The 22629-nt window shown below is 44.3% G+C and overlaps 1 protein-coding gene across 1 annotated transcript; it reads right to left on the reverse strand.

Annotated features, from left to right (window-relative positions):
• Positions 1-596: 596 nt before the first annotated feature.
• Positions 597-12096, reverse strand: LOC148475024 (patched domain-containing protein 3-like). Its single transcript, XM_088457854.1, has 5 exons — positions 11374-12096; positions 8255-8376; positions 5582-5727; positions 1571-3075; positions 597-704 (listed from the first exon to the last, which is right to left on the reverse strand). Exons 1-5 carry the CDS (start codon positions 12094-12096, stop codon positions 597-599), a joined length of 2604 nt encoding a protein of 867 aa, XP_088313980.1.
• Between the last annotated feature and the right edge of the window lie 10533 nt (positions 12097-22629).

Consider the following 22629-nt stretch of genomic DNA (forward strand, 5'->3'; position numbering starts at 1 on the left):
TATAGTTTTAGCTTTTGCTGACAGGTAGTCTAATAAATGAGGTGAAAGCGGGAGATACTGCTCTGTATGTGTTGAAAGTAAAATCCTTAGGGTAACGTTATTTAATGGGATGTTATCCATGGGAACCCAAAGCTGCATCTCAAGGAGTCAATTATTTAATCTGGCTCCGGGATGCCGGCGGTCAGAATCCTGACAGGGTTAGGATACTGACACCTGTCGGTAGGTATCCTAACCCTCCCCCTCTCCCTACCCTAACCCTCCCTCCCCGGTGCCTGAACCTAACCTCCCCCCTAGTGCCTAAACCGAAACCCTCCCCCCCTAGTGCCTAACCCTCCCCCTAACCCCGCCTCTTACCTTCAGGATTCTGGAATTCGGGATTCCGGCACCAGCATTCTGACCACCAGAATCCCCGCGATCGGGATATTGACCGCATCCCCTGGTTCCAGTTGGACCTCTGATTTACACTTATATTATATGGTTTTACATATATGATCATTAGTTATTTCAATGTCTAATACTTATATGTGGCAGCAAATCAATTTTCTGAATGTCTATTAAGCATACCATATGAAAATTGTATATAGACTTTAAGGCCTTTAGATGACGAACAGGGCACACTCGCCTCTTTCCCTGTCTGTTATTACCCAGTCTGATTTATTACTGTTTTGTTCTAAATGGTAAAGCGCAAAGGAATTTCGTTGGTGCTACAAAAATAGATGTTAATATATTAATAAATAAAATAAGAATAAAGGTGAATATGATTAATTGACACACATATATGTAACATAATATAAATTATATGGAAAACAACAGTATTTTTCTATGTACAGTACTGTCCTGGGAGAAGCAGATATGGGCTACACATCCAATGTTATGTCTTCCAATATTTCACAACTTTACACTTGCAGGGAGATATAAGGATTTGAAGACTTCATAACAATTGTGTCATCTACTTCCCTAGCACTACTGTGTACCATATACCCCGTATCATAATATCCTGCTAAGCTACAGGAGAGCTGATGACTGGAGCAGTGATCATAATAATCCAATTGTGAATTAGTTTATATATTTATTTCAGAATCACTTAAAAGACTACTAAAGTAAGAAATGAAGGTTACATACAGCAAGGGGCACCAGATACACACTGCTAATCAATATATTATACCGCCCTACAGCTATACAATAAAATGCACAATTAATTGCAGCCCTGATCAGTTTTATGATCAAGGTAAACTTGTAGCATCCTTTTCCTGTATTCCACTATTTTATTTGTATTGTCATCATTGTTCTGTCCGTCAACTGAATGAAGAACAGAGGAAACACTTCCCTGCCAACTCATACAGTAGCAGTCCTTGCTGAAATTCCCACAGTCCCCCCTGCTGGGTGTAGTACTGGCATACCCTGGCAGACTCAACTCAGGCCTTCTCATTTGATTTTCAAAATGTAAAGGGTGCTGCCTATATATCACAGCAGGTGGCAATGCCTTTGTTTCTCTATCCCCATCTCCATCCCCATCCTCATTAATTTCAGATTCTATTCCTCTGTTACATGGTATCTTGCAAGCACCTACCGTTATCAAGAACGCAGGGATAAATAACAGCCCATGGAGTGTCCCAAAGGCAATGACCAGGAACATGATCTTAAAAAAGGTTCTAAAGACATAGCTTTCTGTGGTGGATAGTGCCGCGATCCCTAAGATGGTTGACAGTGCCCCCTGCACAATGGGGTAACCCAACACATGCAAAGCATCAATCACTCTCTGGTTTGCATTAGGCTTCCTATTAGAAACACAAGCATATAAAATATGAGCCGAAAAATCAACTGAAAACCCAATACAGATGACGAGATTGACCAGTGATACGGAATCTAAGTTAATTCTCCAGAAGGACATGAAGCCAATAACACCGGCAATAATGGACGCAATTGCCAATGTCACCCATAAGGAGCACAGCGGATCTGGTATGAACAGAACAGAAATAACCAGCATGACCACAGTTGCCACAACAATATTTTGGATTGTGTTTTGAATTATTACGACATACTGATCCAAGTAAATGAATAATGGATGATAAACCATTATTTCAACATTGCAAGTAGCTGTAATGCCTCGTAAGTGGGTTAACATATCTTTTGCGTCATCGATGTTGAATACATTAATGGCCTGAATGAAGAACCTGGATGTTTTAATATGATTCCCATCTCTTACGATATCTTGTTTGAACTCTGGAATGTGTGCGTAGAGTCTACTCAAATTTTGTATGAAATTTTCTTTTGTGGTTAAGCTCAGATTTTCCTCCTTAGCGATTTTCTCATAAGTTCTCAGCCAGGATACGGAGTACTCTTGGGCGATGTAATGGCTCTTCTCCAACTCTCTCATGCACGTTTCAATGACCTCCTGGGTCTTTAGCTCCCAGTAATCTGCTACATTAGGAACAACCACCATAACCCTTGGGCCATACCTTGCAAAATATAAAGCTTCGATATTGTAGAAGTGAGTCAAGGAAGAATTGTCTTTAGCCACATTTCGGATATCAATTCCGTATTGAATCTGGACGCATCCATAAATACTAGCGGACAGATATGCCAGATAGAACACCAGGGCAGATATCCTCGCCCAAGGCTGTGTGAGAAATGGACCATAGTACTTGTAAAAGAATACAGTGATCGGGTGCTCAGTCTCTATTTCACGTGTTGTGTCATATGTTCCCCCAGTACAGCATGCATTATACAAGGGACACAGCTCATTGTCCTCCTTGTCCTTCACTTTTACACAAATTAACCAATGTCTGTTGTTATTCTCATGTATCCCATTCAATGCCAGTACAGCACCAAAGAAAGTTATGCAGTAGATGTAGCAGAAGACAAGGGCAGTTCCAGTATAAATACAGAATGACTGTACCGAGGAGAAATGGGTCATTATGCCGATGTAGAACGCCAGCACATCCGTGAGAGTGGTGATAGTGATGGAAACCGCGGCTTCTTGGTATGTATGAGCCATTCTTTCTTCCAAGGTGCTCGTTACTTTTGTTTGCTTCCAACAGGAGATTATAATGAACATATTGTCCACCCCGACCCCTGTAACAGAACAAAATCATGATTGAATAATGTCCGACATTACACAGATGCAGCCAATGTTATCCCAAAAGGATGCCTTAAGGAACACTGGCCCTGATTCAGAGCCGGACGTTCTTACAGAGCGCTCGCTCTGAGTCAGGGCCGGGATATTTTTTTTCTAGAACGGCCTCCTGGCCGCTTGCATAGCTGTGGGTGACCTCCCACAGCTATAGCGAGCGGCCAGGAAGATGGTCGCGATGGTCAAGGCCATCGGGCTTGCGACGAGACCCTTGTGGTAGGGTCTCGTTGCCGCAAGCTCCAGAGAGATTTCGGCTCCTACAGAGCCGAAATCTCTCCCACTGACATCACTCGTGATGTCAGTGGGACGGCCCCAAACGGAGGTGTTCACATGGGAATGCCTCTGTTTGGGCAGCCACTCCCCGACCCGCCCACCAAAGGGGGCTTGCTGTCACTAAACATCGACAGCACGACCCCTTTGGTACGAGACCAGGAGCGACGGATTGCCCGTCGCTATCCGGGTCTCGTGCATGCGCACGACGGAGCCGGCTCCGTCGTGCGCATGCGCTCTGGGCCACCGTCGACCCGGTTGCGAGCGCTCAGCGCTTGCGACCGGGTCTGAATCAGGCCCACTGTGCACAGCCTCATGAAGCCAATGTTATTTCAAATAGAACATGTTGTATCTTGCAACATGGTACACTAATAGGAATACATTCTAGGACATTGTTCTAGTTTCAGGGGTTAGCATTCAGACAAATCACTGGCTGCATCTGGTCACATGGAAATGACAGATAGCGCATATACTTTATATACTAAGTTAATGTATAAATATTGTGCTGCTAAAAAAAAGTGCCTAAAATTATTGTATGCCTGATTTTTGCAATATAATAATGTTAGTGCGCATATTCTAAAGGCCTTTGCAGCTGCAAAGGAAAATATTGCACAATTTGAGATGAACAACTTGGGTTTCCTCAGAATTGTCACCCTCGGAGGGGGCGACACCAAAATGCTGGCTCCTCTGCAGTGACAGAAGCTAGGTGCAGTGTGACATTCTCCAGCAGCACCTGGTTCCTGTCATAGAATGGGGAGCAGATAGTGCTGACAGCTCAGTCTCCGGGGGCAACCCAGCATCTCGCCCCCTTTTTAGTCAGAGTGCGCACCGGGTGTCACCAGACCCGGTGACGCCTCTGGATTAGTGTGCTGGTCTTGTGTGACTACTCCACATGTGTGGTCATGTTAGTGAGGACAGAGCATGTGACAGGGGCAGTGTCAGGGAGTGAAGGCAAGCGGAAAGCCACAGACTGCGGAAGATGTAGAGCTGGACGTAAAGATTCTCTTTTTGGTGTAAATTTACCTTTTACTTTACTATGAATGTGTGCAAAATATTTGTTACGCATCCATCCAAATGTAGATGTGGTTTTGCAATTTGTACTTATCATTCCTTTGGATTAGAGAAGCTGAACATTAGGGAGGGCTACGTAAGCATTCAGTACAATAAGTGTGTTTGCTACAAATGCGACTAATTCAGACCACATCAAAGGAGTAAATACACATTATCAGGGGTATATTAAGAGAGGAGGGGGCCCATGTTCACTCCCCTTCCGGGGCCCCCTCCTCTCTCCCTGGCTGCCATCAGCGAACTGACAGCAACAGTAGACTCCGGGCACTAGAGCATTTGCAAAATGCCGGGAAAATGGCCGCAGCAGCCATTTTCAAGGCATTTGATGTAGCGCTACTCCGTGGGATATCAGAGAGGAAAGTATTAAAAAAAAAAGTACAGGTCAGGGTGTGTGTGTGCCTTGTGCACCGCACACACTGCATCCTGCGCTCTGTCAGGAGGCATATAACTTGCGGGTGGTCATTACCTAGTGCAAAATTAATCACAATGCTGCAGGGTCGTATCAATCAAGGGGTCTGTGTGCAGCGGATCCCTCCCCCAGCCCTGCATTTTATTGTGCCAGCAAGCGCACGCTGGGTGTGTCTCCTCCTCTGAGCTGCCATCTTCCCAGTGATTTATGAGAAGATGGTGCATGCACTCAAGAGAGCAGGCTCTGATATAGTGCCAGAGGGTCTTTGATTTCACTGCGGGGCTCCATCTTACTGAAGATGTCACTGAGAAGATGGTGACGTGGAGGAGGAGAGGCCAGCTTGCTGGGGCAAGATAAGTATAGAATTGAGTATGTCAGGCGCTGAGAAGGGCACTGTATAGATAAAAACTTCATTGTAACACTTCTGCTATCCAATACTAGTCCTTTACTCTCCATAAATGGGAGCCTAGCAATATGTGCCCGCTACACGCCCACGTCTGGCTAGCCACCATCATGCGGCATCGACCCAATGTGCACCTCTGAATTAGGCCCTTAATGTTTTACAGGCACCATCGTAGTTTTACGTTCTAATGACAGGTTCACTTTCAATGTAGCTTATTAAATGTAAAGGAGGAGAAAGGCATAGCCATTGCTGGCAAACAAGATCAATTCAGCCTTATCCAAACTATCCTAGCACTTACCAAGGATAAGAAATGGTGCATTTGCAACTGTCTTGGCGAATGGAACTCCGCACAGCAGGAGCAGCCCGAAACTGGCCATAATGGCTAGTCCTGGTGATATGACTCCGAGTGTGGTCATCCAAATTTTATTTCGCACATTATCCAAGCTGCAATAGATGGAACCAGTTTTGAGTTAATGAAATAAGAATCAAATGACCAACACCTGATGAGAATTAACAACCCAAGGTAAAGTTTATTTATCACCTTACTTTTTTAAATTGTATTCAAGAAACCTTAAAGACGCCATTCACCTCCTTTTTCGGCAACAATAAGGATGGTGTAAACTGGATGCAACAGTAATTAATATACCAGCAACTATTAGATTTGGATTTACCAGTGCTGACACACATAGGAAACCCGTAATATGTATGTGGATGTCACAGGATTATTTTTAATGAACCGATGACATGGCACCTTAATCAAGCAATGTGCCCTCTTTTACCAATGGCAGCCATGTTTAAATAATCACATTTATTTAGTGCTAAGGGGGAGGTATACAACCTTCCTCAGCTGCTGAGGCTGAACAGAAAGGTTAAAAAAAAAGATAAAAAATACTTCAATACATGGATCAGCACATACATATAATAAAAGTAGAGTTCATCACAATTTGTATGTATAATAATTTTCAGAAATGTACCCAAATATGTTTATTTTTCATGCAATAAAGACACATGAAATTTTTATGCATGTAAAGGTATACTGTATGTCTAACTGGGTACTGCCACCACAAACCTATACTTTTGTTTTTAAATGTTTTATTTTTAAAATTAATTCACCACATTCTCTTTAACATCATTAAACGTTTGTGCGACTTTAAAGGCCTAAATCAGAGATGGACACCGTACAGTGCTTTAACTTCATCCCAGACACCCGGAGGCAAGTTATAATTTGGTGCCCCCCCCCCGTCACAGCCGCTGACACTGTAATGTAGCAATTCGCATGCAGATAGGCTACAGATACAGTGCATCCGGAAAGTATTAACAGCGCTTCACTTTTTCCAAATTCTTTTATGTTACAGCCTTATTCCACAATGGAATAAATTCATTTTTGTCCTCAAAATTCTACACACAATACCATATAATGACAACGTATAAAATGTTTTTTGGAGATTTTTGCAAATTTAATAAACCCCCCCCCCCCCTGTGAATACTTTCTGGATGCACTGTAGACAAAAGCAGCAGCTGATGGTCTTACATGGAGCTCTCCACTAGTGTATGGTGGCTTCTCAGGTCCTGGGAAGGGGTGCCATGTATTGGGCGGCCGTGACGGTACACTCTGGGTACATAGTTTCAGCCCTAAGTGGGGTGAATATGTTGTGGACAATGGAGGAGGTGCCCCTTCAGAGCTGGAGCCCGGTGGCAGGCGCCTCCATTGTCTCCCATAGTTGTGCCCCTGACACCGTATCTGTCGTTGTACTCAGCGCCTGTGCTAAAATATGCAAAGGTTGCAGGAAGTGTCTTAGGTAAAAAGACGCCCACTGCCGGCTTCTCTGATCAACTGCGCGACCTCCGGACATCTGAGTAACCCACAGGTTACTGAGGATTTCTGGTTAAATCACGCTGCTGGGGCCAGTGTACCTGCATCCAAGGACGCAGCCGCTGGCTTTGGTATGCCCAGAAAACATGCCGAAGCCACGTTTTCTGTAACGCTTCCTGTTGATGCCCCATTGTCGCCCTCAAAAGCATTTGGGGCACTGCGAGCAACATTTTAGCCCCAGACGTGCGCATGCGCAGTGTGGCTGAAAATATTGGAAATGTGCGTAAGCATTGTATATACGTACATCTCTGAATTAGGCCCTAATGGCAGTATAGCAAACAGTATAGCTAAAAACACAGTCGTATAATCTATTAGTGCCACTTTATTCCATGTGTACTGTACACAGAGCCGTAACTAGGCTTTTTTGTGCTCTCTGCCAGAGAGACCAGTGGCGCACCCCCCCATTTTTGAAATAGGGACATAAGATAGTGCATCTGAAAAAGGGCCATGGCTTCATGGGGAAGGGTCAGGGAAGAGACAGGGGAGGCCAGGAGATGCTGGGGATAAATTAAGTGGAAGCAACAAGTGAGAATGATAATAAACAGGAAAATTGACAGGCCCAAGCAGCGCCCCCTGCCCTGCAGTGCCCTGTGCCATGGCACAGGCCGCACTACCCTACTTACGGCCCTGACTGTACATACATGGCAGATATGACTGCAAATTAAACTTCATGAGCTTAGTTGTGACCTCGCTATACCCAGTTTAAGGGATTGTGGATATATAAGTGGCTTTTAAATAAAAGGTGATTTGTAACAGTTCGTTGTCACAGCAACAATGGAAACGTCTTTTTGAAGTCAGATTGCGGAAGTGAACAATTAGGAGCTCACAGATTGCTTGGTGAGCCTTCTTCTAGGAAGCAATATCTAATCTTCTAACCTAAGGAGGATATCTATCGATCTAACCTTCTAAGGAGGACAAGAGGAGAAGTTGCCCATAGCAACCAGCTTCTAGCTTCCCGGTATCTAGTACATTCTATCAAAAAGTAGGTAAAAGCTGATTGGTTGCTATTAGCAACTTCTCCACTTGTCTTCTTTAGAAGGATTGATACATCTCCACCTATAATTTAGAACCAGAAATAGAATGAAATGATTCACTTACCTGGCACAGGAAATGATGGAGAACAGGATGGTCACAATATAGGTGATTGAGAACAGAGGGACGACACTTTCTGTGCTTCCCTCAAACGCCTTTTGTAGAGAAATAGATGTTGAGTGGTAAACCTAGAGTTAATAAAAATGACTTTTATGTTTTATTATTTTTCAGTTCCCCAAAATATAAACCATAGGTAGCATTAACAACACAGTGGGGTTTATTTATTAGAATTGCACAATATGCAGAAATATCTCTATATATGCTACTAGTAAACCATTGTGGCTGTATTTTGATATATATATATATATATATATATATATATATATATATATATAACATTAATAAATAAAGAGCCAGCACTCCACATAAACAAACATATATACTAGCCCAGGTGCCCTCTGTAGTTTGAAAAAACAATTTGCAGCAGAAATGGCGGCGGTGCTCACAGGACCTGAGAAAATAAAGAATGACACCGCACTGGGGTAGTTCAGTCGAACGTTTCAGTCAGAAGACTTTTACACACACACACATATATATATATATATATATATATACTTAATCCCACTTTGATTACTATGTTGCAATTTTTCTTGCCTTTGAATCTATAAATATTATAAAACTGAGGGGCCTATTCATCATTACTAAACTTTCCCTGGAGGTAATTAGGTTTAGAACTCGCATGGAGTTCTGCCTAATTACCGGAGGAATTCATCATTCCTCCTCCCCATAACTATCTATTCCGAAAAGCTGTCATTTTTGCAATGACAGCTTTTCAGGAAATAGATAGTTATCCCTGTCTACACTAAATTACCGCAGCTGGAAACAGTGCTGCGCATGCGCTGTTAAATTCGTTAACCCAGCGCATGCGCAGCACTGCCTACACATGCGGTAAGTTTGTGTCCCCCCCCTCCGCTCACCTGCCCCCCCCGCTCACCTCCCCCCCCGTCAGCACTTACCTGTCCGCGCAGCAGCCTCCGGCTCCGTCCTGCTGGTCTGACACATGGTCTCCCAGCAGACCACAGTACAGATTAGAAAAAAAAAGTTTTGTTTTTTTTCTAATCTTTATTGTGTTCTGCTGGGAGAACACAGTGTCCGACCAGCCTCCGGAGCCAGAGGGCGCACCAGAGCGCCGGATGGAGACGTCGGGGGACCTGTCCAGCTGTAAGCAGGTAAGTGTCACCTGCTATTCGCCACTTCACAGTGGCGGATAGTACCTCCATCAAATTCCGAAAATTCATAATTTTCGGAATTTGATGAATACCATAATTTCCACATGCAGGAGGACTTAGCAAGGAGATATCAGTGATATCTCCTGTGCTAAGTGGCTTCATGAATACTAAAATAACGTTATTTAAGGAAAATGTCCTTAAAAACGTTAATTTAGTGTTGATGAATAGGCCCCAAAGTCCCTGGTAGATGTCTGTTTGTTCGGCTAATCTCGAGAACCACTGGATGGAATTTGATGTAGTTTTCACTATTCTATAGAGTATTTGTGGAGGAAGGTTTAGGTGTATGACACATTAATGTATGACAAAAGGGAGCCGAGCAGTGATGATTTTAGTGAAGCAAGTCTATGATAGAGCGGATGTCCGAGCGCTTTCTTGGCTTACGCTGCCTACACTGTTAAATATATATCACAACGATGGATTTTATTTTATACCATGTAGAGACTGATACGCACTGTATTATCCGGTTTCTACAGGAAAAGTGATGTAAGTCCAGTTTACTGATCCAGTTTTTCCCTTTTTTTACAGTTCCTATTTCATTTATGTGAAAAACGATTCTTTAGTTTCAAATGAGTCCAATTCCCGGTAAGAGTCTTTTTTGGCATGACAATAAATAAGCACAGGGACAGACACTGAACGTGGCTGGAATTGACCTAGGTGGAGACTGTTTTGCTCATGGACAACTTTATGTGGCCCATTTGCGTGTTACTACTAAGGAGTCTATTTATCAAGCAGTGAAAAGTGTGGAGGAGTGGACCAGTGGAGAAGTTGCCCATAGCAACCAGTCAGCCCCTACCTATTATTTTATAGAGTGTACTTGATAAATGCTACTTGAAAGCTGATTGGTTGCTATGGGCAACTTCTCCACTTGTTCACTTCTCCACACTTTCACTGCTTGATAAATAGACCCCTAAATCTTTTCATGTTGAAAATAGGAGTAAAAACGACTATTGCCGTAAATTCAAAATTGCTCCTGTGCAAAGCCGTGGTGAGTCGCTAGTGAGTTGCTTACTTGTTTTTGTTGCAATGCATTACATGCTTTATATTCTGTTTTGCATTTTGTAATCCTATTGGTCTTTCCAAGTAAAATTATTTTGTGTAAAAAAAAAATAAAAAAATAAAACAGCTCCATCTTAAATCTCTTCTTCTTTCTAAACTTTACTCTTTTGCTCTTTTGTTAAATTGATACAACAAACATAACAACTGCCCCTCTGCTCAGATCTCTGAAGATAGCTGAAGGATGTACCTATTTATTGACTTTACCAAAGTAGGTTTAACATGCCTGAGACCTTTATTTTATGAATATTTTCTCTAAAACACTTTATTTTATAATTTGTAAAAATCTTCACCTGCGCTGGTATAGAAAAACAGTAAACTGGTATCAAATATAAATGTATTGTTTAAATATCTGATTATCCATATAGAAAGAGAGATGGCTTCTCTAATTAGACACTGGCAGATATATTGGCCGATCAATTGATCAATACCTTGAGCCAATATACCAGTTGCCTGTCGGCCAGTGTGTACAAGCAATATGTCTGTGAACGACGTTGTTCACGGACATATTGGGTCGGCTGTGCTGCACAGCAGATGCCCCAATATATCTGTAGATGTATTGGGGCATGGGCTGTGTGTACGAGTGGTCAACCAAACCGCCCATACACTTGCAGCGGCAGCCACGGGGAAGGGGACGCGGCGCAACACGCCTCCGGTGAGTGGGAACTGCCCCCTTCCAACACACAGAACACAGATGATGGTTGGTCAGTGTGTATGAACAACCATCATCTGCAGATATATCTACAGTCCTGGCAACCAATGTGCAATCACCAAGTTATGTATTCATGCTATCTAAATTGTAGTAAATAAAAGTGAATGTAAGAGATGATGTCCTGGCGTTACCTTTATAGATTTAAGTTGTAATGTTTCTATTTGGTGAGGGATGGATTTTATAAAGTGATCGAGCCATTCCAAGCTGCTGTGGTGGACTTTGTCATTGTCATCTCTCAGGTAATATATGAATTGCAGGGCTTCAACCTTCAGTAAGTTATTGTCTGGACTCAATGTCACACCTCCAAAATACAGTCCTATGAACATCCCATTATGGAGCATGGGGTAAGTTATAAGGAGATCCTTTGTGGTATTCTGCATTAAGGTGAGTAAAGGGTTGGCTGGGAAACAGGTATTGCCATTGACTTGAGCGCAGAGTTGATTGAAGGAGTAGCTAGACTTTGAGGTCAAGTTTTTCACTGCAGTGTCTAACTTTTGAAGTTCCTCGAAGACGGCCACGTTCAGGATATTTTGTGATGTGCTTACAATGATGAGAGTAGCAAAAGTTCCCACTGTGTAAAGCCGCTGGGCTGAAAACTGGCCTGAGTCATTAACGGGATAATGCAGCTTAATAAAATCTCTCTGGTCCTTTGCAATCCCTCCTTCTGGAGTAAATAACTCTTCCAGCTCATTGATTTCCCTTTGCTGCAGGAAAGACAATCCAACTCCCAATCCAACAGACAGAATAACGGGAATGCTCACAAAACACCATGGATTTCTGGATACCAGTTTCCCCAGCTCACGAAACCCCCTGGAGAGTGGTTTCTCCAAACAGTCTGCATGACACTCTTTCATTTTCTCTTGATCTGTGCACATTCAATATAAGGGATTTACGATTGAGTGGCTTGGACGCCTCTTGAATCGCCCTCTGTTGCTCTGACCATATTCACAAAATAATCCAGCACAGAGCACCCAGGCTCAGATTTATAGCTCACTATGAGTTCGGCTAATATACAGACCTGGTACTACTGGCACATATTAAGCCAGATGGAATTGTTAAGGTCAATAAATAGAATTATTCATTTTTTCTGACAGGATAATTAAATGTTTATCTTAATGTTGTGGTTTAATAGAAATGAGAGCTGGAACATTTCCATCTTGCCACCTACCATATGCAAATATATCTACGTACATTACGATGTCAGTAGAGGAGTTTTCCTGTGGAACTAGATCATGCTCTTATATTTCAACAGCAAAGTTGTATACAACCCACACTCCATTCCCAAAAACACATGAGGCATTGTTAGGCTTTAGGATGATAAGTTTGCAACAGATATAGACAGTTTGGGTCTCATGTAACAGTCCAACTCAACTCTCTTTTCCAGCTGCGGCTCCTACCTTCTTGTATGAGGGGGGCTGCCGCTGTGGGTCCAGACTGTCCTCTGCGTGACTGGCAGGTAGCGCTTTCAATGGGGAGCCACTGCCAGTCATGGTGTAGCCAGGGGCGCCGAGGGGGGGGGGGAAGTGGGTACTAATTACCCGGGCCCGAGTCCGGCACTGCTTTACCTCTCTCTTACGTCACAGGAGCCCAGCACACCTACAGTGTCACAATAGTTTTTATGAATAAGAAAAGAATAACACACTGCGGTACCATTTACAGTGTCACAAGATTTTTTATGAATAAGAAAAGAATAACACACTGCACTGCCACTTACAGTGATGTCATTATGTTTTATATATTACGCATGTTATTTAGCACTTTGTTGTGGTCTTGTAGTCGGCGTGTAGACTAATAATTTATTCACGATAGAGGAAAGAAGTGAAAAGTTGAATATTACACTGCGCTACCACTTACAGTGCCACAAGACTTTTTATGTGTAAAACACTGTGCTACCACTTACAGTGTCACAATTTTTTTTATGTATAGGAATAACACACTGCGCTACGACTTATAGTGTCTCAATACTTGGATGATAAACTGTGGTCTGGGTGGCAGTGTTACCGAACAATAATAGTGTAGCTAGCACACACAAAAAAATTTAAACAAATATTTTTTATTTTTTGTAGAAAACTAATTTCATTTAACTTTTATTTTTTTTTACACTGGGGAAGAACATGCCTGGACAAGGCAGCAGCCCCTTGATGAACAGCAGAGCACCCATTTATGGACAACAAAGCACCCCTGCGGAGTGTGGATGAACCACCTGCAGAGTCACAAATACGTGGAAGATAAACTGCGGTCTGGCCGGCAGTGCCACCGAGCAATAATAGCATAGCTAGCACACACAATAAAAGAAAGAAAAATAAGATATTTTTTGTGGAATGATAATTATTAATTTTAACTTTTATTTTTTTTACACTGAGGAAGAGCACCCCTGGATTGACAGAGCACCCCTGGATGACACAGCACCCCTTTATGTACTGAAGCCTTAGCCCCTTGATGGACAGGACAACACAGCAGCACCACTTTATGTACTGCAGCCCCAGCACCTTTATGGACAACACAGCAGCCCCCCTTTATGTACTGCAGCCCCAGCCCCTTTATGGACAACACAGCAGCACCCCTTTATGTACTTCAGTCCCATCCCCTTTATGGACAACACAGCAGCACCCCTTTATGTACTGCAGCCCCAGCTCTTTTATGGACAACACAGCAGCCCCCATTTATGTACTTCAGCCCCATTCCCTTTATGGACAACACAGCAGCCCCCCTTTATGTACTGCAGCCCCAGCCCCTTTATGGACAACACAGCAGCACCCCTTTATGTACTGCAGCCCCAGCCCCTAGATGGTACTGCAGCTCCAGCCCCTTGATGGACAGGACAACACAGCAGCACCCCTTTATGTACTGCAGCCCCCATTTATGTACTGCAGCCCCAGCCCCTTTATGGACAACACAGTAGCCCCCCCTTTATGTACTTCAGCCCCATCCCCTTTATGGACAATACAGCAGCACCCCTTTATGTACTGCAGCCCCAGCCCCTTTATGGACAGCACAGCAGCACCCCTTTATGTACTGCAGCCCTAGCCCCTTTATGGACAACACAGCAGCACCCCTTTATGTACTGCAGCCCCTTTATGGACAACACAGCAGCACCCCTTTATGTACTGCAGCCCCAGCCCCTTTATGGACAACACAGCAGCACCCCTTTATGTACTGCAGCCCCTTTATGGACAACACAGCAGCATCCCTTTATGTACTTCAGCCCCATCTCCTTTATGGACAACACAGCAGCACCCCTTTATGTACTGCAGCCCCAGCTCTTTTATGGACAACACAGCAGTCCCCATTTATGTACTTCAGCCCCATTCCCTTTATGGACAACACAGCAGCCCCCCTTTATGTACTGCAGCCCCAGCCCCAGCCCCTTTATGGACAACACAGCAGCACCTCTTTATGTACTGCAGCCCCTTTATGGACAACACAGCAGCATCCCTTTATGTACTTCAGCCCCATCTCCTTTATGGACAACACAGCAGCACCCCTTTATGTACTGCAGCCCCAGGTCTTTTATGGACAACACAGCAGTCCCCATTTATGTACTTCAGCCCCATTCCCTTTATGGACAACACAGCAGCCCCCCTTTATGTACTGCAGCCCCAGCCCCAGCCCCTTTATGGACAACACAGCAGCACCCCTTTATGTACTGCAGCCCCAGCCCCTTGATGGTACTGCAGCCCCAGCCCCTTGATGGACAGGACAACACAGCAGCACCCCTTTATGTACTGCGCCCCCATTTATGTACTGCAGCCCCAGCCCCTTTATGGACAACACAGTAGCCCCCCCTTTATGTACTTCAGCCCCATCCCCTTTATGGACAATACAGAAGCACCCCTTTATGTACTGCAGCCCCAGCCCCTTTATGGACAACACAGCAGCACCCCTTTATGTACTGCAGCCCCAGCCCCTTGATGGTACTGCAGCCCCAGACCCTTGATGGACAGGGCAACACAGCAGCACCCCTTTATGTACTGTGCCCCCATTTATGTACTACAGCCCCAGCCCCTTTATGGACAACACAGTAGCCCCCCCTTTATGTACTTCAGCCCCATCCCCTTTATGGACAGTACAGCAGCACCCCTTTATGTACTGCAGCCCCAGCCCCTTTATGGACAACACAGCAGCCCCCCTTTATGTACTGCAGCCCCAGCTCTTTTATGGACAACACAGCAGCCCCCATTTATGTACTTCAGCCCCATTCCCTTTATGGACAACACAGCAGCACCCCTTTATGTACTGCAGCCCCAGTCCCTTTGTGGACAACACAGCAGCACCCCTTTATGTACTGCAGCCCCCATTTATGTACTGCAGCCCCAGCTCCTTTATGGACAACACAGTAGCCCCCCCTTTATGTACTTCAGCCCCATCTCCTTTATGGACAATACAGCAGCACCCCTTTATGTACTGCAGCCCCAGCTCCTTTATGGACAATATAGTAGCACCCCTTTATGTACTGCAGCCCCAGCCCCTTTATGGACAACACAGCAGCACCCCTTTATGTACTGCAGCCCCAGCCGCTTTATGGACAACACAGCAGTCCCCCTTAATGTACTGCAGCCCCATCCCCTTTATGGACAACACGGCAGAACCCCTTTAGGTACTGCAGCCCAGTGGCATAAGTTCATCCCAGATGCCTGGAGGCAAGTTATAATTTGATGCCCCACTGCCCCCCATCACAGCCGCTGACACTGTAATATAGCAATTTGCATGCAGATGGGCTATAGATGGACGAAGGCAGCAGAAGGGGTGCCATGTATTGGGCGGCCGTGATGGTACACTCCGGGTACATAGTTACAACCCTAAGTGGGGTGAATATGATGTGGACAATGGAGGAGGTGCCCCTTCAGAGCTGGAGCCCGGTGGCAGGTGCCTCCATTGTCTCCCATAGTTCAGCCTGAGCTGCAGCCCCAGCCCCTTCATGGACAGGACAACAAAGCAGCACTATTTTATGTACTGCAGCCCCCCCTTTATGTACTGCAGCCCCAGCCTCTTTATGTACTGCAGCCCCAGCCTCTTTATGAACAGAACAGCAGCCCTTTATGTTCTGCAGCCCTAGCCCCTTGATTGTACTGCAGCCCCAGCCCTTTGATTGACAGGACAACAGTGACAGCAGCCCCAGCCCGACAACACTGCACCCTTGAGAAGTTGAGAACACGTGCACAGACAGAGCAGCACAGAGCACGTCTGCTCTGTACACTCTCCACAGCTGAAGTGAAGATGGCGCCGATCCCTGGGAACTTTATAGAATCCAAAACTTGTGAGAATCCGACAGTGGGATAATGACGTTTTGCCTTGTTTTGGATTCCGAGTTAGGCGGGAAAACCCGAGCCGGACTTGGATCCTACTCAGATCCCTTATGTTCGGGTGGGTCCGGTTCTTGGAGAACCGGACCACTCATCTCTAGTTTAAATAGGGAAAAAAAGGCTCCAAAGCAAGCCAGCAAATAGATAATTTTTAGACCCGTGTGTATGCAGTGCATGTTTGTACAGTGATGTAATAGATGCATAAACTGAAATTTGGTTATTGCAAAGTAACAGCTGTACCTGGTCTAAAGGTCTAAGAGAAAACTCACAGCAGAGTACAAATAATATGGTGATAAAATGAACATACAAACATTATAAAAAAAACAGTATTAAGCGATCACCCAAGAGACAATAACATAATGTATAGTTGTGCACACAATGAACCATTACATCCAACATAAAAAAACAGCATAGAAACAACATAATAATAATAATAATAATAATAATAATAATAATAATAATAATTCATAATATAATACAGTATTAGTATACATAATTTTGTTTCTATGATATTTTTGGTTTGATGCTCTCAATACACCTCATGCCTCTTTTATACCCTTTAACATTTTTTGGAAGGATAGTGCAGTCTGCTTATATAGGCAATAAAGAATATTTTTTGGGGGTATACATCCTGCAGTTGCTAGGACATGGGGCAGGATTTAATAGGGTGTGAGTTTTTTGTGTGAGTCTAACTCGCACCTTCCCGCACTTTTTTAAGGTGCAAATTTGCGGGTGCGAGTTTAACTGGTATGCGAGTCAAACTGCATGTAAACTAGCACCTTGTAATGTGACTTTCATTACAAGGTGCGAGTTAGACAAAAGCATTCACAGGTCAGTGAGGTCTGTGCATGCTTCTGTCTGTAAAAGCTATTAAATAGTTAAAATAAAATAAAAAATGATGTTGGGTCTCCCCTTAAAAGCACAACCAGCACTGGGCTTTTCTGAGCCAGTCCTGGTTGTGAAAATACAGGGGAAAAAAGATGTAGGAGTCCCCCGTATTTTCATCAACCAGCACCTGGCTCAGTGAGCCAGTCCTGGTTGTGGAAATATGGGAGACAGATGCCTTCATTGTCTACCATAGTTCTGCCCCTGTCTCTGGTGTAGATCATGTCCCCTTGTCCAGTAGAATCCAGATTGGGACCTGTAATAAAAAAACATACTCACCCACGCCTTAGTTCTGGTCCACTTTGTTCCATGTAAGCATCCACCGTCTTCTTAAAATAAAAAAAATTTAAAATGCGCACCCGCAGACATAGTACTTCAATGGTAGGAATGTAACCTAGTCAATAGGATAGAAAGATGTTTTCTTTCTAATACTTGGCTATGTCAAAAAATGATTTTCAATAGTGCAGTTGTAAAGGGAAGGAGGACTTGCAAGAACTCAAAGGGGATTTAACTGCATGTTCAGTAGTATAACAGGCACACAAAGTATGTGAATAAATATAATGGACTACTGTCCTCCCTACTTAAGAGAAGTAGGCATCACAAACTGCCCCAAGAACTTTGTCCCTGATTGAACACTCCTAGTCAGCGCCAGCAGGGTTGTTATGGTACTTGTAGTGCACTAGCTTGAGCAATTTTTGGTAATCCAAAAGGTTTTCGTGCAGAAAGTTCAACCCCAGCAGGCCACTGGGATACTTGTGGTGCCCCAGCGTAAACTATATCAAGCCCTCTTTGTAATTCCAAAAAGCTTTAGAGCTCACGCTGGTGCACTACAAGTATCAAGTAACCTGCTTGTGCTGTATTGTCTACTCTCTTTAGGTGTTTGAAATATGTAGACTGCTTAACATTGCTCACGCTGGTGCACTACAAGTGTCATAGTAACTTGCTTGTTCTGGTTTGTCTACTATATCTGTGTTTGCAATACATAGATTGCTTAACATCGCTTTCGCTGGTGCACTACAAGTATCACAGTAACCTGCTTGCGCTGGATTGTTTACTAAGCTGTTTGCAATACATAGGGGCATATCCAATTTCCCGCGGGACTTCTCCCACGAGTAATTGAGGGGTGAAAGTCCGGCGGTGCAGGGTTAAGCTATTCAATAAAGTAGCTTTTTCCCCGCGTCCAAAAACAGGACTTCCACGCGAAAACTGCGGAATCAGTGTGTTATTCATGCTCGCGCGAGGCTGAATAGGGCGGCCTCACACAGATTTTACCTCGCACCTACATGAGGTGCGAGGTAAAGCCTGACAGCGGGGATTCGCGTGCTGGGTCTCGGGGACACCCGCGCGTGGAGTCCCCGCTAATTGAATCCTGACCTGCGCGATTATTAGCCGCGGGGTAAACCCCGCGGCTAATTGGATATGCCCCATAGACTGCTTAATATCACTAATGCTGGTGCACTACAAGTATCACAGTATAGCATGTCTTCACTGATTATGGATTAAAGTTATGCAGTCTGGTGAGTGCCTCATTAAGATTGAAGCTTTATCGCTCTGTTTTGTATAAAGATATGTTATAAAGTGCACCCCTGCAAATGAACCTTTATCTGGAGTAGAGATGTGCAGGCTCGGTTTTCTGAAAAACGGAGCCCATCCGAACTTCCCCGATCCGAGTATATCCGAGCGGCGGATCGGGTGTTCCTGTCTTTCTCTGAATCCAAATTGAGGCAAAACGTCATCATCCTGCAGTCGGATTCTCGTGGGTTTTGGATTCTATATAAGTCCCTTACCACAGTGATTTGGGCGTAATTTTCACACTGACACCAGTTTTACTAATGTGTCCAGTGGCTGCTGTGCTATGTCCATCCTCTCCACCTCCAGTGGCTGCTGCTGTGCTGTGTTGTGTCCACTCCAGTCCCTGTGTCCAGTAGCTGCTACTGTGTCCATCCACTCCCTGTGTCCAGTGGCTGCTGCTGTGTCCATCCACTCCCTGTGTCCAGTGGCTGTGTCCATCCTCTCCACCTCCAGTGGCTGCTGCTGTGCTGTGTCCATTCAGTCCCCTTAGTGTTACACACTGTTAATATTGGCCAAGCTAGATTTACAGTACAGGCAGATAGCAAATAATTGTTTATTATTTTTTATAGTGTAGGAATTATTATAGTATTATTACTAGTCTAACTGTCACACAGTGATGCTGCACTGTGGACCTCATTCAGAGCCGGACGCTATTTGCGGACGCTAGTTCAGAAAAAGGGGCCAGATATTTAAATTGAACGCTCGCTCTTTGCGGTCTGTTGACGCCTCTATGTCTGAGTGAGCATCTGAAAAATGCGCTCGCTATTTTGTAAAGACGCCCCTTGGCCGTTCGCATCATACGTCATCTCCACTATTTATTAGATTAATCGAGTACATCGAAAGGCGTCTGAACTGCTCGCAGTGCTTGTGGTAGGTTTTACTTCCCGCAATCACTGCGAGCAGTTCAGGCTAAAAGACAACCAAGTGACGTGGTCGATGACACTGCTTTGTTAATTATGCACACCCATTAAATGCCCGTTTTGACCGTTTGGCACGCCTGCGTTCGGATTTCCACTCCCCGTTTTCAAGCACCTTCCCCTGTTACCACCCACAAACGCCTCATTCTGTCACTCAAATTAGCAGGCCCTCGCTGTTTTACGAGCCCACGATTTCCGACTGCAATGACTGGTTGGCACATGCGCATTACGACCCATATGCATGCGCAGATGTGCGAACATCGCTCGGAGCGAACGAGCGGCCGCTTACGAGCGGCTCTGAATCAGGCCCTGTGACTCTGCAGGCCATACCCCACTGCGATAAAAGTTAAAATTATTTTTTTTGTTGATACAACCTGTGTGCGCTGTCCCCTAGGGCATTTGTTCACCTACATATAAAAGTACTGTATCTCTCCACGCAGTGTGAGCAGAGCTGCAAAGTAAAGTCAAAATTTTATTTATTTTTATTGTTGTTTGTACTATTTCTGTTCGCTGTCCCCCAGTGAGCTTTAATTCACATACATATACTGTAAGCGCTCTGATTGCACGCAGTGTCAGCTGAGCTGCAAATTTAAAAAAGTGGATTTTCTTTAAATTGTTTGTACTATGTCTGTTTGCTGTCCCCCAGTGCATTTGTGTTCACGTACATATAAGCGCTGTGATTGCACGCAGTGTCAGCTTAGCTGTGAATTTAAAGAAGTGGATTTTTTTTTTAATTGTTTGTACTATGTCTTTGTGCTGTCCCCAAGTGCATTTTTTGTTCACGTACAGTGCATTCAGAAAGTATTCACAGCGCTTCACTTTTTCCACATTTTGTCATGTTACAGCCTTATTCCAAAATGGAATACATTTATTTGTGAATACTTATGTACATGTGATTTCTTAGTTTTTTTTTTTCTTCATTAAATTTGCAAAAATCTCAAAAAAACAAACATTTTACACGTTGTCATTATGGGGTATTGTGTGTAGAATTTTGAGGACAAAAATGAATTTATTCCATTTTCTAATAAGGCTGTAACATAAAATATAGAAAAAGTGAAGCGCTGTGAATACTTTCCGGATGCACTGTACATATACTGTAAGTGCTGTGACTGCACGCAGTGTCAACTGAGCTGCGAATTTAAAAAAGTGGAATTTTTTTTCTTCTATTGTTGTTTGTACTACGTCTATGCTTTCATAAACGATTATGATGCGATGCGTGTCCCCGGCATCGTGGATCGACATCGTAGATCAGATGGTTTTGCAGAAAGATTGCATCGTGTATGATTTGACACATAACGTACGCACTATTGCTGCAGTATGTTGCGATCTACGATGTACGATGTCCCTGGACACTCCCCTCCTCCATTTTGTGGCAGACGACAGGAGAAGTGAAGAGAAGCAGCACCGTCTATCTAGCGGAGTGTGCCTTTACAAAGTGAGTATCGCCTGTACACCCTGAACCACCAATGCATACCCCTACTCCACCAATGTGCATTTCACCCCTGCGCCACCAATGCATACCACTGCCCCACCAATGAGTATTTCACCCCTGCACCACCAATGCATACCACTGCCCCACCAATGAGTATTTCACCCCTGCACCACCAATGCATACCCCTGCCCCACCAATGTGTATTTCACCCCTGCGCCACCAATGCATACCCCTGCCCCACCAATGTGTATTTCACCCCTGCGCCACCAATGCATACCCCTGCCCCACCAATGAGTATTTCACTCCTGCACCACCAATGCATACCCCTGCCCAACCAATGTGTATTTCACCCCTGCACCACCAATGCATACCCCTGCCCCACCAATGAGTTTTAACCCCTGCACCACCAATGCATACCCCTGGCCCCCAAAGCGTATTAACCCCTGACCCACCAATGCATACCCCTGGCCCCCAATGTGTATTTAACCCTTGACCCACCAATGCATACCCCTGGCCCCCCAAAGCGTATTAACCCCTGACCCACCAATGCATACCCCTGGCCCCCAATGTGTATTTAACCCTTGACCCACCAATGCATACCCCTGGCCCCCAATGTGTTTTAACCTCTGACCCACCAATGCGTACCCCTGGCCCCCCAATGTGTTTAACCTCTGCACCACCAATGCACACCTCTGGGCCCCCAATGTGTTTTAACCACTGACCCACCAATGCATACCCCTGGTCCCCCAAAGTATATTAAACCCTGATGCACCAATGCATACTGCTGGCCCCCTAATGTGTTTAACACCTGACCCACTAATGCATAACCCTGGCCCCCCAATGTGTTTTAAATCCTGCACCACCAATGCATACCCAAGCTTAAATTCACCGTTTCAGCAAAATATCACATACCAAATAAACAAACAGCATTTATTGTGTCAAATGGAAACTAATAACTGTTAAAAATGTATTATTTACATATGTTCAACTTTAAAACCTACAAAAATTTTACTTTTTCAATATATTTCCCCAACAGGAATGACAAGTGCCAGGGAAAGGCAGTTTGTGACGGGGTTCATTGAAATGTTCCATGGCCACGAGTGTTTGTGGTGAGTCAAAAGTCAACAGTACCGCAACAAAATCAAGCGCAATGTGGCAATCCAGGAGCTAATTTCTTTTAGCAAGACCTTTAATTCTGATGATGATGTGACAGTAGTTTGGGTCAAAAACAAAATACAAAATCTCTGCACTGTATATATGAAGAAGAAAAGGAAACAG

Source organism: Taudactylus pleione, unplaced genomic scaffold (genome assembly GCF_031769625.1).
Source record: "Taudactylus pleione unplaced genomic scaffold, aTauple2 ptg000788l, whole genome shotgun sequence".
Classification (NCBI taxonomy): Eukaryota; Metazoa; Chordata; class Amphibia; order Anura; family Myobatrachidae; genus Taudactylus; species Taudactylus pleione.

Bases quoted from the DNA above. Each gene is read 5' to 3' on its own strand.
- LOC148475024 (XM_088457854.1), bottom strand. From the start codon at position 12,096: ATGAAAGAGTGTCATGCAGACTGTTTGGAGAAACCACTCTCCAGGGGG. The intron at 5,728-8,254 runs GTAAGTGAATCA...CATCTATTGCAG, and splicing joins TCCATCATTTCCTGTGCCAG to CTTGGATAATGTGCGAAATA. The intron at 3,076-5,581 runs GTAAGTGCTAGG...GTTCTGTTACAG, and splicing joins TGCACCATTTCTTATCCTTG to GGGTCGGGGTGGACAATATG.